This window comes from Carassius carassius, chromosome 6 (assembly GCF_963082965.1).
Source record: "Carassius carassius chromosome 6, fCarCar2.1, whole genome shotgun sequence".
NCBI lineage: Eukaryota > Metazoa > Chordata > Actinopteri > Cypriniformes > Cyprinidae > Carassius > Carassius carassius.
The window spans coordinates 23666730-23684907 of record NC_081760.1 but is presented as its reverse complement, the minus strand read 5'-3'; the positions used below and the strand labels follow the sequence as shown (position 1 = coordinate 23684907).

At 37.4% G+C, this 18178-nt stretch overlaps 1 protein-coding gene across 1 annotated transcript in view; it reads right to left on the bottom strand.

Moving 5' to 3' along the window:
* Nucleotides 1–1045: 1045 nt before the first annotated feature.
* The window catches only part of LOC132142517 (neuroligin-4, X-linked-like), a 157670-nt gene continuing 140537 nt past the window's right edge, over nt 1046–18178 (bottom strand). The window contains exons 5-6 of the mRNA XM_059552449.1: nt 14687–15476; nt 1046–3495 (exon numbers count right to left, since the gene is read on the bottom strand). Of these exons, the coding sequence (XP_059408432.1) occupies nt 2610–3495; nt 14687–15476 (1676 nt within the window). The 3' untranslated portion in view covers nt 1046–2609. The remainder of the gene's footprint in view (nt 3496–14686; nt 15477–18178) is intronic.

The window sequence follows — 18178 nt, the reverse complement described above, 5'->3', positions numbered from 1 at the left end:
TTTCTCTCTAAAGGCGTGTACAGTATACTGTGTAGATGATCGTCAGGACCGTGAATTTCATCTTGCAGCCGACAAGAAAACATTAGTTTATTAATAAATAATTCACATGTATATTTTTCACAATTATTAGGCTACTTCTGCCTGTGCATTGTGACAATGCGTGTGCTCGAGCGTGGAATATATGAACGCTCAATATAGATAGACTGTTAATTTGATATAAATGTGCAATTATTTGAATAATGACTTAACTGGAGACTACTAGTAACTAGAGAGTAGAGAGTAGTAGCAAAATTAAATAACAGACATTCTTGTTTGTTTACTTCCTGTCAGTTTTGATAAGTTTATATACGAGCCAGTGACTAAAGAATATGAATATTTGTGGTTTTGTTTTTTGTTTTTTTTTGTATGCAGGCCCTACATAAAACATATAAAAGATTGTACTTTTTAAAAGAGAAAGAGTTAAAAGAGAAGGCAAAGAAAGCATGCATGAGAGTGAGTTTCCCGCCCCCTACTGCTATCTAATTGATTTTGATTTGCTTGACATTATCATGAACTTCTCAAAGAACAGAGGCCATCGTTTTATCTTGTAACAACCATAAAAATGATTACATTTTCAAATATAGATAATCTACAATTAACAAGAAGTGCACAGGGCACTTACATTGAAAAAAATAAAAAATAAAAGTGCTGTAGCCTTAACGATGGTAAATAAGTTATTCACACGACGGGTTGGATTTTAAAATACAAAATGGAGTAGGACCTGTTTCAAATATATCAAATACCAAATATAATAAGGGAAGTCAATTGTAATTTTCATTTCAAATGCCAATGGTAAAAAGTGCTATTATTGAGAGAAGAAGAAGAAGAAGAAGAAGAAGAAGAAGAAGAAGAAGAAGAAGAAGAAGAAGAAGAAGAAGAAGAAGAAGAAAATTCACCATTCACCAAGTAGCATCATCCTGGATGTATATCAGTTTTTCCATTAAAGTTCAACAAAATGTCAACACATCTGAAGACAGTTGTAGAAAATACTGTGATATTTTATTAAAAATGCTGCAGAAAAGTTTTATACATGTGTCCAACCAGAAATATCATCTATCACTTAAGGCAAAAACTTGATTACAAACTATTATTTAGATCCTTACGTTGGACCCTTGTTGTACTGACGGGTAACAAACCAAGGGCTAACATGAATCATGAACAGATTTAATATACAAATGTAACTTTACAAACTAATTTACTCTTTCTAATTAACTTTCTTGCACTTTCAACATCTTTGTTATGTGATGCAAAACTGAAAAATATCATTTTTTTCTTCTTTCTTTGTTAGTATTTATTTATAGTAATCATCTTTTGTTTTTTTGTTACACTCATTTACTTATGCTTTAACCCAGAATATCACAAGCCTGGCACGATACTTTACATATTGCTAGCATGTTACAAATAGAAATATCTAACATGTACTTCTTTACAAACATATACAGTAGATACCCAAATCCACTGCCTGTGTTATTTATAGATATTTTTAATTATACAAATGCTGGTCAATTCTGAAGCTCAGGCAGTGATGATACAGATAAATTATTATTATTTTTATTATTATTAATAATAATAATAATAATAATATTAATAAAGAGATTTATGCAGGTAAAACTGGATGTGGGTAGAAGTTGCCCTGATTTACAGTACATCCAGCTTGAATAGGCAACTTCTCCCAGCACTGTAATGTTTTTAGAAGCAATATTTAATTTTTAACATCTATATGGGGTCACAGTATGGGGTTGTTTAATGTAAAATCAGCAATCAAACATGCAATATTTGTTAGACACTGGGACGAAAGAACACTCAGATGACTGGCGTGGATATTTAGAGGCTTTGGAATAAGAATCCTGTCTTCTCTTTTATTTATTTTTCAGGTGTAAAGGCTGTTTAGCACAGATATGATTTCAAAAATAAAAATAAAAGATAATGATTGATATATTTACACACACCTTAACAAAAGCTCATAATAGTCATATTTTGAACTAAATAACAATAAAAGCTTTTTGTAATTATTTTAGTATTTGTATTTGTCTAACAAGTATTTACATTTTGTCACCTTTACAAATTTTGTTATAATTACATTTCAGGCTGGGGTTTTTGAGTTCAGTCCACAAGTTATGACAACACTCTCAGAAAATAATATTAATGTGTTCATCTGAAATATAGCTCTCATATAATAAAATTACTCTCATTGTTGCTCTTGGTATATGACATGGTATGGCACATACAAAACTTTGTCAGATCTTTTGACCTCTTTGTTGTTGGTGTTTATGTTGCCTATGCAAGCAAAATAGACCTTCGGAAAGAGTCTTTTGGTGTAAAGTGCCCTGCCCTTAACAAGCTTGGCTCCAAATAAAGTATGACTTTAGTAACATTCATTTTTTTCACAAGTAGGTCACATTTGACTTTGATATATACTGCAAGAAGGCTTCATAGGAAAATAACATCTCATCCACCAAGATAAGTCTCAGAGTGGAACAAAGTCAGCACAGTCTGCCATGAAAAACAAAGGTCCTTAACCCCCAATACCTTAGCAGACCATGTCCTATAGTTCTGAAAAGGAAAGAAAGCTATACCCTGGTGGTGGAGTGCCCATGGGGCAGGTTGGTACTGTTCTGACTACCTCCAAACGTGTTGAAATTGTGCAGGGGCTGCATTCCGGCCAGAGAGTTAGAAATCATTGTTATGGAACTTGGCATTATAAGAGGGATGTCGTCAGGCGAACGTCGTAGAGTAAGTGCATAATCAGCTGGGCAGGTAAGACGAAGCGTATCATGAGCTGGCAGAGCATCGCACTCATGATGGTGCTCGTGATCCATCTGCTGCTGTTTCATTTGGAGTGACATCATCTCCTCACTCTGCAAATGTACTATGTCATTGGCGTTAGCCGCTGCAATAGCTGGTGCAGAGATCCGCTGTGGGCTGGGCCCACGTCGGTTGGATACATGCCGGCGCTTATCCTTCTTGTAGTAGAGTGCTGCAAAGGCCAGAATGTTGAGGAAAAGGAGAGAAGCACCCACCGCGATGGTCACGCTGAGTTCGGTGGAGTAATCACGCTTTGTTTCGATAACCACTGCTGAGTCTTCGCCCAGATCATTGCCTTTGTGCTGGTCTGTAGTTTGTTTGGTGTTGGCAGGAGGAACAGCAGGATGACGTGTTGTGGACGGCCATGTTTTACCTAATCTCTTAGTACCTAATCGCGTAGTATCCTGAGGAGGTATCTTAGTTGTGGTCGAGACATATTGAAAGAGTTCATTGATGTTATGAAGATGAGGAACCAGCTCTAACCAGAAGGCAACCTTAGTTGCACGATAGTGATCTCTCACCCTTGGCTTCAGCCCAATGTGTAGGTAAAGCTGGTCTTTGGGGTTGTATTTAGACCAAGCCACTTCCTCAAAGCGGTTAGGCTTTGTGTGGATGAATTTGGTGTCCTGTGGAACTGGCTGATTTGGATCCCTAAAATGAGAATTTAAAGAACACATCAGTATTTGCCTTACAATTTAGAAACAAAATGCTTTTTAAGTGCAATGCAGTGTGTGCTTTAAAATTACAGTAATAAAGAGCAAGTCTACACAGATGCTTATAAACCAACATACATCAATAGTTTTAACCTCTGTGCACTGTACGTGTTTATGAACACACATATGCTATAATGATAGCTTAACTCTAGGTTGTTGAACCTATATATATATATATATTATATATATTGTAATTTTACAGGAAATTCCTGGCTTTTTGCTGTGACTTGTGCTGATAAATAACAGTAATTGACTGACATAAATGTACAGTTAATTTACAGCTCTTCATTTTTGTGTTACTGTTATAATACCATGGAAAGTAACTCTGCTCCAATTGCTTCAAACAGTTGGGAGTTTAAAATTCTAGTATTCATATGGTGTTAGCAATGTGAACTTATTTCATTTAAGTCCACTAAGAAGAAATATTTCATAGTATAAAACTATAAACACTTTAAAAAACTAAAAACATGTTTTTAACTCTAAACTTAAATCGTTGCATTCATCCTCAGCTATTACACACATGCATGTATTGAAGTACTTAACAAAAAGAGCACTGCTGCTTAGGCAACTGCACAGTTACTACCTTTAAATAAAGCAGCAGAGCATCAGTGTTTGTGGCTCATCCTTGACTGAAGCACAGGCTTTACTCTCCAGCACAATGCTGATTCACAAAACTTAAAGTAACAGATTTCTCATCCAAAAACACATAAATACAGTTCATTTAAATATTTACTCTTCTTATCAGTTAAATACTTTGCACAACTGTTTTCTGTGGACCTCAAATACCTTTTTTCCCCCTTTGGTTAATCTGATTAAGTTTTACAGTAAATTGCTGTTATTTCCTTGAATTAACAGAAATTTAAATTCCTGGTTTTCTATTTTTTTTTTGGCATACATTAAATACATTTTATTGCTGTTAAATTACATTCCATGCTGTTTTTTCCCCATCTTATATCTTTAACCCTTTAAACCCCACAAAAATATTTTGTTTTAAATGAAAACATAACACTACAGAGTGTTAAAGTAACACTGAATCAGTGGTTAATGAGATAAGTATATGATTAATTAAGTGATTAGTGATGAACAGCTGCTCTTAACAAGCAGAATCACTGAAGAAAGAAAAACACAAGAACTACAACTGGCTTCTTACACACAGCTTAGATTAAATCAACTAAAATAAAGAAAACATTAAATCTTTCAAGATCTGATCAAACAACTCCTAAAAGAGCATTAACACATTCAGTGCCCTTCACACATTACTAACCAGATTGATGCAGTTTTCGTCAGATGTTTACAGATTTTTTTAATTTTTTTTGATGGAGTCATGAGTTCCCTTTCAAAAGAACTTCGAACTGCGTCCTCTAGGTGTCTCAAGCATACATTTAAAAAACACCTTGTTACAAGTACAACAACTTGTTGGCTGGCGACAGCCTCTGACGTCACTACCGGCATGACTATAAACAGGCACTGGGAGAACACGTCATTCTCTTCTTCGTCTTCACAGACTGTTCTGTTTGAAGCGTGCATCTGAAAGAACCGGCAAGAGTGATCTTTCTCTGCATATAATGGCGACTATTAGCAAGCGTTTAGACAATGTGTGCATCCGTGTCTGCGTTATTTGACACCTGATGACACACACGATCTTTGCATCATTTGATTGGGTGAAGAGCACGCACGCGATGTCTCTGAAGATGCAATCTGCGTGCATTGTGAGCGTTTTTTCAATGAAAAAGCTCCGTTCTCGTTCTTCTCTCTTTCCAATAAAAAAAGGAAAAAAAGGCAGCCGTCTGCTTCCCCCAGTTCAGGACCTGCCACTGCTGAGGCACGGAGGAGAATGAGCTCGTGAGAATACAGGTGGATCTGTCTGAATGGTTTAAAGAGGGGCTTTCCCTTTCACGCTCGTAATGTGGCAGACGAGAGAGAGCCTCAGGAGAATAATGTTATATATTTAACACTTTCTGATAATGAGGTAAGTGCTCTGCTGGGTTTTTACCCAGGAAAAGCAAGAGATATTTGAGGATGATGAAGAACCTGAGGCTGAGCCTTCTCAATTCTCCTGCCCTGCGTGGGTAGAGCTGTTTGAGGTTATGAATCGCGCCATGGGAAAGTTGGACTTGCCATGAAAGTGCGCTAACAAGGTGACGGCGTGAGGCAACAACAACAACAAAAAAAAAAACCTTGATGAGCGTTATCTTTCTGACCATAGCCCTCCAGCTTTGGTGAGCCTTCCATTTCTGCATGATCTCCATACAGAGATCGAAATAAAACAAAAGAGACCGTTTTCTTCATGGCGGCCATGGTGGTAGTAGAGAAACATCTGTGGGTGAACCTGGCAGACATCGGGAAGAAAGAAAAGGCTTTCTTCCCGATGCTCAGGTTTTGCCTTCTGAACTTTTTGGTATTTCCGTTGAGACAGTGATCGAGAGGTTCAGGGAGACAAAGGCGTGCTCCGCTGTTTTCCAATCCTTCGTACCACGAAGGTCCCGGTCTGAGCCCGGACAACATAGGGGTCCTGGCCTGTCTCGATCTGGGGATCAAAGACGGGCACAGAAGGCTAGTGTCGCGACTCGCGCTCCTCCCCCACTTGTGGGCAGGGGTAAGAGGAATCATGGGTCACGAGGAGGTAAGCAGAATCTAAGCGATGTGATCCAGATGAGGCAGGGTTCTCATCCAAATCAGAGCAATACCGAGGTATCTACTCAGATTTTTAACTTCTGCTTTTATCCTCCCCTTCCTAATTCCCCTGTAACCACCAGCTCTCCACCTGATCGAGTTTAGGTGGAAACCTCTTACATAACAGTCTCCAATGCTGGACCTATACAGTTTTTGGCTGGTTCTATGCTCATAGCAACCACCTTACTGATGGTCCGGACTAAAGGGAGGCGCCCCTTGAGCGGGGGTCCAGCGCAGGAGGGTGGGTGAGTATGTAACCCTTTCTGTGTATAGTTGTGTGTATTACATTGCTCGTGGTTATGTGTCTACTAATAAACTCTGTGAGTTTCCTTTGCAGTGCAGTCTCTGTTACGTATGGTAACCCTTGTTCCCTGAAGGAGGAAACAGAGACATCACGTCCCATCACCACGGCTGCTGTACCACCGCTGAGTGGCCAGGTCACCAGCTCGGGTCACCAGCTCGGCTCCTCAGCGAAAACCTGGTATGCGTTGCACCTGCTGCCTTATTATACTTACACTGTGTTCAGCGGCAGCTGGATGCAATAATTGCATGGCAATGTGCATTAGCTCGTTTAGTTTAAACACGAAGTTGATTGGTCTATCAAAGCGATATCCCAATTCGTCGGTCACTGACATGACGACTCCATTCCCTCCTTCAGGGAACAAGGGTTACCAGACGTTACTGTCAGAATATGGCATTTTTTATAGTCAATTAAGAGAATATTTAATATTTGTATTTGTGTTCCAATAATTAGCAGAGTTTGTATGGGTTTGTAACAACAAGAGGGAAAATAAATTGTGACCATTTTCTTTCTTTGATGAACTAACCCTAGAACTGCCCTCCACTTACATGAGTAAGATGTGTGTGTCGCATTCTTGTTCTGCACGGAAACAAAGATGCTGTGCCACCAAACTCTATCATAAAAGAAGAAAGCAGTAGTGTTTACAACTGTAAACAACGAACGCTTATCAGAATCAACTAAATGCTGCATTTTCAAAAGTATGTGAAATATATAAAGTTCATGGCATAGAATCTTTAAAATACGTCTGAGAGTTTCTTTCATTCTGGCCTCCATCAAGAGGGTAGGGGACTCCGAAAAAGTGACACTGAACAAAACAAACTGTTATTGGTTGTTTGGCATTTCGGTCAAACGGCCTCACGGGCGGGCCTTGGCCAGTGAAAGCTGCCATGGATTCCAGACCTTCAGCCATCAGTCTGAAGGTATGGCTACGCAAGACTAATGTTTCAGGAAAGAAGTAGCTTTCTGAAAACAATATAATTATTTTAACAATATTACATGCACTCACACTAGTGCTGCCATTATAACATTCTAGAGCATGGTGGTAGACAGAGACATTAAAAATCACACAAAGTGGTTGAAATTCCAAAACAGACTATTTACCTCTCCTTACTAATGTGGATGCATCTCAATCTGAAAATGGATAGATTTTAATTATTTTTATTTTATTTTATGTTTTTCTCTTTTTAGGTCACTGATAAAGAACAGGCAGTGACTGGGATAAATGCTGGTCAAAGAGGATAATGTCCTTTCCCCTAAATCAATGCAACATTAATTTTAAAGGAGGACACTGCCCTGGATGATGTAAACAATGTCACATGCCTTTGCTGTGCTGATGGGGCTTCTTCGTGACTACAACAATTATCCTAAAGAGATCATGAAAATTTGCAGTGATGCATGATCTGTATTCAGGGACTATGAAAAAAAAATGAAAATGAAGTGCATAATTTGTAAAAACAACATTTTAAAGGGATACTCTACCCCAAAATTAAAAATGTGCCATTAATCAATTACCCCCATGTCGTTCCAAACACATAACACTTTGTTAGTCTTCGGAACACAATTTAAGATATTTTGGATAAAAACTTGAATGTCCCATTGACTGCCAAGTAAATTACACTGTCAACGTCCAGAAAAATATGAAAGACATTGTCAGAATAGTCCATCTGCCATCAGTGGTTCATCCGTGAAGCAACAATTATGTGAAGAAAAACTAAAATAAGAACTTTATTCAAAAATTAATCTCCTCTCTGTCTCTCCACATGGGGGTAAGTGATTAATGACAAAATTCCCATTTAGGGGTGGAGTATCCCTTTAAATGCTTGTTCTGTGGTGTTTAGTATAAATTGAGTTTACACTGTCATTCATACACATGCTCACATTCTTTCACGCATATATTTCTGATAAATGTGTTAATGTTGTGGTTTATTTACTGTCATGACAGAATAGCTTGTAAATAACTTAACAATTAACTAATTATACAATTATTGTATAATAGTTTTTTTGTATAATATTTTTGTACAATATATAACATTTGCCAAAAAAGTTAAATTTGAACTTAAAAGTTATATTCAACAAACGTTTAATTTATCATTTATAAACTCAGTAGCTGTTAATGTCATACTTTTTCTGCATTATTTTGTTCTTATATGCATGCTACTTTTGACTGTTTTCTCTTTGTTTTTAACCCAGCAGTTTTTAGATTGTAGTTAGAACTGTTCCTTAAAACAAAGTGTGATGAAATGTGTAGTATGTGTTGCAATTCTGACAGCAAAGGAATGCTAAAATCACCCATAAGAGACAAGCAGCCATTGCGGCGCATATTTGAGAGCATTTTTGTGGCCAGTTATGTCACCATGGATGCAGTTGTACCCACCCTGTTCATGGTACCCCTGAACGCATGCCCAAATACCCATATGGTTAATCCGACCCTGGTGTAACGGAGGCCAGCAGGTAGGTGCTGTCAGGTAAACCTCATTCCCGTGATCTAAAGAGAATGCACTAGCGACTGACACAAATGGCTGCAGTCTTTAGCCTCCTTGTTAGAGCGTCCGCCTCCCATGCCGGAGACCTGAGTTCAAAAACCACTTGGAGCAAGAACGAGGTGTGGCAGTGAGGACCATGTAATTAACCAAAAACTGGACTGGATTGTAAGTGTTGTAAAGCCACTAATTCCTTATTTCATTTACCTTATCACTTTATTTATTAATAAATTGTTTTGTGCCAGGGATGCATTGCTGCTATAAAGAGATTTAAACATGTTTTGTATGAAAATATGAACAGTCTTTAGCTCTAGTGAGTAAATGTTAATGTCAATCAGATTAAATAGGAATTTTGTTTTCTGAGCCATGCAATTACATATATAGAGATTTATGATATTGATAGAAGCTACTGTATATAGCTATATCTATAGCAGCACAGTATAATGCTTACCACTAAGTATTCTTAAAATGATAGCTGATGTAAATTAGCTTGTATTATTTTGTTACAAGCCGGCTGATTGCTAGTTTCAAATTTATAATAAATACTCAACATGCATTGCAAGTATGTACGTATGATTATTTCAGTCAAATATTCTTCCAAACTATTTTAAAGCTTTCTTCAGCTGCTATATTCATTCAAGTTATTATGGCTCTTGAATGGTATGCAATTGTGTGAAACTTTCAAGGATGACAGGTTCAATGTTCTGGCCACTTGAGATTTTATCATATTTAATAATGAAATAATGAAAATGAAACCATATATCCCATAGAGTCCCATATCTAATATAATTCTTTAACATTCCATGGAATGTCCATATGTTTTGTTGTAATATGGTTTACTGTCTTTTCATTACATTTCATGGCATGTTGAAAAATGTGCATGAGTCAAACCCTTAACTAAAATTATTAAATAAGCACTACTAAATAAGTAAAATAATTGATGGGTAAATGCTTTCAAAGTTGCTTGAATAAGTGAATCTATAATGATCCATTTTGAATGTAATAAGTTGGTTTAAGAATTTTTATCCTGGAACCATGTGTCCAAAAAAAATAAATAAATAAAAACATCATGTCATAATTTTCCCTTATTACTGTCAGGAATATGAACATGTTTTGTTGTGTTTTCTTCCTGTAACCCAGTTTTTCCCCTCTCGTTGATTTGTCATTTGATTCACCTGTGTCTTGTTATTACCCCTCGTTAAGCCCTGTATTTATAGTGTCATCTGTCCCGTGTTCCCTGTTTGGTCTTTCTCGTCTCCTGATGGTGCAATGTGTGTCTCCTGTCTAACCTATGTAACCCTTGGTGTGTCTATTAAATACTGTTATTTCCTGCAACTCCCACATCGCTGCATTCCTCGCTCATACAAAGTAGATATCTGTTACAATGTCATTGCAAACCCACACTACTCTCTTTTTATTTGTAGAACACAAAAGTTGTTATTTAAATTATTATTATTATTATTATTATTTATTTTATTTTATTTTTTATTTTCAAAAAGTTAATAAGGGCTGAGGCTGTTGTATTATAATTGTAACTTTTTTGTTCCATGAAAGAAATAAAATAGAAGTAATAAATAAAATATAGGTTTGGAATGATTTGAGGGTGAATAAACAAATATACAAATGGCATTTATTTTTGGGTGAAATATTTAAATTGTGGCAATTATGTCATGTGATTCTGTGTGTGTTACTGATATCAAATGGAAGGCAGCTGATGACATTTACATTTATTCATAGTTTGAGTATATAATTTATTATGGTTTGCAAGGTAAATTATTGTGAAAAATATAATATTTTTTTCTACTAAGATAATAGTAAATACGATAGTATTCCTGTAAAAACTAACAAGCATAAAATAACCCATCATGTTTAGTTAAATTATATTAAAAATGCTATGTTAGAATAACCCACGGATGGGGTTGTCTATAACTGACCCATCTGTGGGTTGGAAAATAAACATTATTATTATTATTATTATTATTATATTTTTTTTTACAGTTTAACAGTTCAGAACATAAATGTATCACCAGAAATATATATATATATATTTTTTTTTTTTTTTTTTTTTCAGCCCATTTAAAATGTTGGAACAGGTCACAGTTCTACAACAGTTGAACATATAGTATAGCCCACCAACAGTTCTGAACTTCATTGTTTCTATTACTCCATTTGTCTGTGTTTGCAACATTCCAGACAAGTTGCCAGTCTGTGACACTGAACAAGCTGCATAGACTCGTGCCTACAGTCAAATCACAGCCACGCTGATATTCAGTAAAACAGCACTCATATTATGTAATTATAGCCTGAAGTATACAGTCACCACAGGCTCATATTCAGATTGTTAACACTGTAGGCAATTATAATTTCTTTTGAATGACAAAAGCCTTTTCCATGGTTAAATCCACCGTATCCTCAGGCAGCATCATCAGGGAATGTCATGCTTCATTTCAGTCAGTGAGTATACTTTTGTAATGACTGAAATCCATATTGATCACTTTAATCAATGGATTACCCCCAATTTCCACCAGATGCGTAACGGCTCCGCTGCGTGACAGCTCCGTGTTCCGTTGTCCGTCAATACCCACCAGGTCCGTATTTGTTGCGTAACGGCTGTGGTCATGACTGACAGCTGACGTCAAGATGCCCCATGTAATCTTGCGAATTCTGGTGTGATCGCGCGATATGTAGTTTCTATAAACAGAACTACCAAACCAGGAACAGTTTTCCATCCGAAGGAGTATAGGATAGAACTCTTTTCTTTTCTCTATTCATTCCTTCATCCATCGTGTCAACGGGGTTAAAACTTCAACAAGCCTGTCTCCGCCCATTATGACGTTTTCAAGGTGTAGTGTAGGGAAATATGAGCGCGGTGTATTTTATTTTGTTTCTGGCTGTTCTGTTTTGTCACTCGACTTCCTGTCCTGCGTACTCTGCCCTGTAGTGCTGCGGAGCGCTCCGGCATCCGGCAAAAATAGAAGCTCTGCGTATCTGGTCCGGAGGGCTGCGGATCGCCGGAGTCGGAACGCAGCTGTAACGCATTCAGTGGAAATACACTTATTGACTTTAATGGAAACCTATTGACTCCGCCGCCGTGACGGAGCCGTAACGCAGCCGTTACGGATCTGGTGGAAATTGGGGGTTAGACTCTCACAGCCACAATTTGGCAAACGGTGAAATTCCATGATGCAGAAATGCATATACTTAAAGATCCATTTAATGGTGTGTGCAAAATATAACTGGGAATAGTCATTTATTCACATTTTCTTATACTTCCAGGAACTAATATCTGTGTAGAGCCATTATCATCATTTATAATGCAATGCACAGTATCGACAATATTTCAGGGCTTGTAAAGCTAACTGGTGTGTTATGCATTAACAATAAACAACTAAATTGCACAAGCATTCAAGTAGTAAGTTCCACATAAAGAATCGTTTACATGACCTCATTCAATTTGTACCACAACGAGGTGATATTACTAAAGTGGGGATATTAATCTTATCACTCCTCCAAAACACACAGAAGAAATATTCTGCCTCCAGAGAGTGATCGACCTCTGCTAAGCTTTCACTCTAAAACATGCTATGTGTGTTTTTTTTTTTTTTTTAGCATTGTTTCCAGTACCCAGAGTGGTTGGTTTAATTTCATTGACAGTTGCATCCTCCAGATACCCTCCAAATGTGGCATTACTACAACCCAGTTGTTGACTTACAAAACAGAGGCTTGTTGTATCCTCTTTAGGAGAGACTTTATTTCTTTCTGTGAAATAAAGGTTTGTATGAGTTCTATGTGATTTGTAAAGTCTTTACTGTGTTGCAAATAATTTTATGCATCACAACAAACAGGGATGAGATGTCATTTGTTTTCTAAAATGTTTGGTAAACGAGTTTTGTCAGTAATACTGTTGTTTATAATTGTATTTAACCAAAAATAAAGGTCAAATTATGTAAACAGTGGTTATGTAGGGTATTTTTCAGAAGTTAACTGGAAATGTTAACCTATGTATAGGATAGAAATAAGTTATGATTCCTTGAAAACTTAGCTGGCATATATCAACACATTAAGTTGGGTAAAAAATTTCTTCTCTCTCTCTCTCTCTCTGTATAAAAAGTCAATAGGGTTCAATGTAGTTTAGGACTCCACTGAATTTCCACAGAGGATGTAAAGTAATAATGGTTTGGAACAAAATGATAGTGAATCCCACAGATTCCATCTATCCATTTCAGGTTTTTATCACTGATCTGCTGCTGATGTATAATAAAAATGTGTGTGCATAATGTACCTGACCCATAAAATCCATAAAGCCGATGCTGATACTTGACATCCAGATAACAAAGTGTAGGTTAATTTTCTTCAGTGATAGCATTAATGACCCATGTCTTGCTCTCTCCAGTCTAAGCACCCAGGCTTGTCAGCTGTTGCAACAAAGGAAGGCTTAAATACAAATTACATTCTGCACATTTCCCTCCAAGTATTTATTTGCCCTGTTTTTGTGGAACTACTCAGAGAGGCTGATATCACCACTGGTTTGTTTACCACAGGCTGGAGTGACTCTCTTGCAAAGCAAGCATTCTCCAGGCGCTGCTGAAATTGCTTTCACTTTTCCTCCTCTGTTTTAAAGTACTCACGCTGAGAGAGACACTCAGCCAGCGGAGGGAGAGCAGTCTGACGTGAGGTACTGATGAGCCTGCCAATCTACCTCTTGACACACAGGTATCACCTGGAGTGGTGCCAAACCGCACCTATAAACACCGAATGGAGCACTGAAAGTATGAAGGGGCCCCAGTCACTTATATTTGAAGTAGGTTCAGGATGAACTGGGCTTGCCTTGAGTGCAGTGATGTTGTATGGAGAAAAGGATGGAAAGAACCGCATAACTCAAGAGGCTAGTTAAGATCTGGTCTGATACCATTAAAATAATAATCTGACTGACAATGGTGAGTCTTGAAATTATCATATGTGAGGAGACAGCAAAACCATGACTCATTTAGGACAAGTTTCCTAAATAGAAAGTGATGTTCCACATTGTGTGGTCTGAAGCAGGTAAAAGCTTATTCTTTATAGAATAAGAATATTAATCTTAAGGAATCTTATTAATGGACATCTGAAAGGATGTAGTTTACACTAAAATAAGCAGGTAAAGAGACATTTACTGTCAGTGCTGCTTAATGGGTCGATGACAAATGTCCAAGATCAAGAAAAGGTAAATTTTCAACGAAATCTCATGTGATGTAAAGACTAGTTTAAAAGCAATATTTTCTTTACACTTTGAATTAATATGAGTGATTTTACACAGCAATTTATTAATTCAATGCAACATTTACTACAGATAAAATAATTATTTATTAATTAGCATTTTGCATCCATGCCATTACTTCTGGACAGCTAAACCCATAATATATATATATATATATATTTCTTTTTTCTTTTTTTTATGACACCTACATATATCAAAACACAAAAGCATTATCATCACATAAGAGCTGTATTCAAATAACTGTAACACTAAACTGTATATTTAAGGATTTTTTTTTAAGAAACTGATAAATAAAATGAGTCTTGTCACTAACCATGATAACAAGTGAAAAAGTGTTGAAATAATTATTAACAGATATGTGATACTGAATACATTGCGCATAATTAATTAACAGAACAAATAAAAGGCTTCCACTTACCCAGTTTTTGCAAAATTCGTCCAGTAAGTCATTACCACCGCCGAAAGCATGACGTCGTTCTTGGAGAAATTACAGTTAAAGAGATCAGTAGGCCCAATCATGGGAATTCCAAACACATAAGGCACCTCATCTCCATGTGCTGAATCGGACCAGCTTGGTTTCATTTCGCTCTGACAGTGGTGGTAGAAAGCATAGAAGTATGTCGGAGATCCGTATTGAGCATGAAGGTCTGCCGTAGCTACCGCTGGTGCCACCCACTGGTGATCAGTAAAGAGTGCAACTAGAGTCTTTCGTCTGGTCTCTGGGTTCTCCTTGTCAGCCCAGTCGGTATACATGAACTTGATGGTTTCTCGAAGTGTGTCCTTGCCCTCTGGATAACCATAGAGGTGGTCCACAAAATCAGACACAGCAAAGTCAAAGTCGTTTGCAGAGACACCATCCTCACTGTCCACGATGCCATCCACAAATTTAAAACCCTCACCCTGGTTGACACCCAGCATGATATCATAGTTGAGAAACTCTCCCTGTTCCATCAGAATTTGGGGGTCATCGGGGATGACGTCACCATCAATAACTGGACCAAAAGCAATGTGGTACTTGGCCTGTGTGATGTACTGTTCAATCAGTTCCTTGTAGTTTTTGTTCTGTAGACATTCCACCAGATCTACAGTATCTAGCATATTGCAGCCCACCTTCTCAGCTAGTATGCGGGTGTATTTGGCTGGCTGGTAGTTCACAGCCCAGCTTGACAAAGCAGTCCCACTCTGGATGATGGCTTTCTGAAACAAATCTGAAAATAAAAATATAAACATTCATTAATATTAAAGATTTTTTTTTACCCAAAACATTTTTCACCAATTTTTGATGTGTGTCACGTAAGCATATTTAAGCTTCCACGAGAACCAATTCATGCCTGTTTGGTTCATGCCTGTTTGTCAAGAACAACTGAGCTTCCAATAACCAAATTTGATGTGCTCTATGCATGAGTGTTGATCAACGTTTATATGTGAATAAAAACCTAAATTAAATCTATTATCATATAAATGGATCGTGCCTCTTCAGAATAATTTTTGAGCCACTTGATTCATATGGATAACTTTTTTACAAACTCTTTATAAACTTTATGAAGCATCCATGTTTTGAGTGAATGGATGGGCAGTGGAGGAACAGAAATCGCTCAGGTTTAATTAATAACACCTTTATTCAAAGTGAAGTTTTATTGGATTGGAACAACATGGGAGCAAGTCAATGATGAAGTGAACTATCGATTTAACAATATCACAATGTTGATATTACAATGTCTCATTGAAGACTATGGTTGTAGCTCATCAAATAGGACTCGAAAATTAAATTAAAGAGCATGTAGAATAAGAATGCTTTGTAATGAAGCCTAGGATATTTTGTACCTGCTTACTGTTATATGGGTAAGTAAGATGCCAAATAATATGCATCGATGCTGTACTTTTGTAAGCTCAGCCAGGCATGGCCATAACAACGATGACAAAGACTCTGTCCAAGAAAATAGCAATACCTCAGGGCATGGAACTCACTAGGCTGAACCAAGGCTTCTGATGCACTGACACAGAGTGAAAAATAGCCTTCACTCAGATTTAAAATATCAAAAATATGGAGAAGGTACTACTGCCAAGACCTTCATAATGTTAATACATATCTATGTCAATGCCCAGAAAATGGAGCTTAGCAGACTCTACCCATAAAGCAAAGCCTGATTACTCATAAAATGTTTTAAACTAGGTTAAAGGAAGTTCTAATAAAACCCAGATGCCCAAATTAAATAAGTTAAAATTAACCAGTAATTCATCATCGTCTTATTAATGGTATTCTTACTAGTAGTTTTGTAATTTTATACTTTTTAGAGCACCTGACAAGCATCTGAAGACAAAGGGCACAGGTGAACTTTAGAGGTAACAGGTGAAATTAAATGCCTTTCTGCTAATTTTACAATTTACATTATGTAATTCATTTTAAATCACTGCCGACCTTTCAGACAGGAACACCAGAAGGGAACTACAGCTTGTCCTGTTATTTTGATCAAATATGCCACTTCCATATTTGGGGTTACGTGTTAGTGTTACATTAACTGTAGCCAGAGGTCATTTGATCCATTACTAGATTTTGTCTGCTATCTAGCCAGACTGATCATTGAATGTAAAATCAATATTTTATAGTGGGACAATTGAGTTCCAGAGTAATGCCTTGTAGGGGTTGTAGTTTCAACGAAAATTGCATGCAGCCAGGCACACAGGGATCAAGGTCTTTTGGTTCTTAGAAGATCTTTCAATATATAATCACAGAGAAAATAGGGGATTGTGTGTTTGTTGTAAATTAAATAAGTAATGATTTTGAAGCTGGATTCTGTAAAGACAAAGGAAGCATAATCACAATTTAATTTCTCATGATTGCAATTAATTAGGGTATATATATATATATATATATATATATATATATATATATATATATATATACATACATACATACATACAGTGGGACAGCCCTTGCAGAATCTGTGAAAATGTGAATAACTGTGAGGCAGCTTATTATAATTCAGCTATCAAAAATGCCCAGCTGTTTCACTTCAGCACGCATTTCACACACACACATGCATGCAAATGAGGATTGGCGCATGTAGCCGGTGAAGTCTCTATCCACAAATAGACGTACATCGTCTGCAGATATGAGGTATTACATTGCACTTTAATAAGTAATCTGAAAGGCTTATATATGTGCAATATTTTAAACAAGCCTTCACTGAGTCTCTCTCTTGCTCCACCAATGCACAATAATATTGTGTATCGTTGATCTGATCTGATTTGAAAAATTAAAATTGAAAGTTGAAAACAGGCACTGGGTGAACACATCATTCACTTCTTCGTCTGAAGGTTGCGCCAAAGCATGGCAGGGAGCTAGAGGACGCAGTTTCTCATTCCCTACTCAGGGAACCATGGTTACATTCGTAACCTGAGATGTTCCCTTTCAAGGGAACTTTGAACTGCGTCCTCTAGGGGTCGCTATGGGGAACAAAATTCCCCTAGCCACCATGCTGAGGGCAGTGCAGGCCAGAATCATGGCGAACACTAAGTACCAACTCTACCATTTCCATGGGAGTTTCCACTGGGACATTTAGACGGCTGTCTGTGAGTAAGATGGCGCCGAGCATGGCGGCCGTGTTGCAAGCTCTGAGTAAACTTTGCAGTGTTTCGTTTGTTTTACTTGTTTTTTTGTTGTTGTTGTTCTACGTGTTGGATATTGTTTGTATAACTGTCTACGACAGACACATGCTTCTAAGCATAGGTTTCTACGTTGCAAAACGCAAACCAGACTTTGAGTTCTTGAACGCTGGCGCCTTGTTTACAGACACCGCATCAGAGCCCTTTGTCTGGCCTGCAAGGACGCGACCGAGGAAACGCCACCGGAAAAGAAGGAAGAGAGCCGGCATCCTTGTCAGACGCAGACGTCGTCCCCTCCGACCTC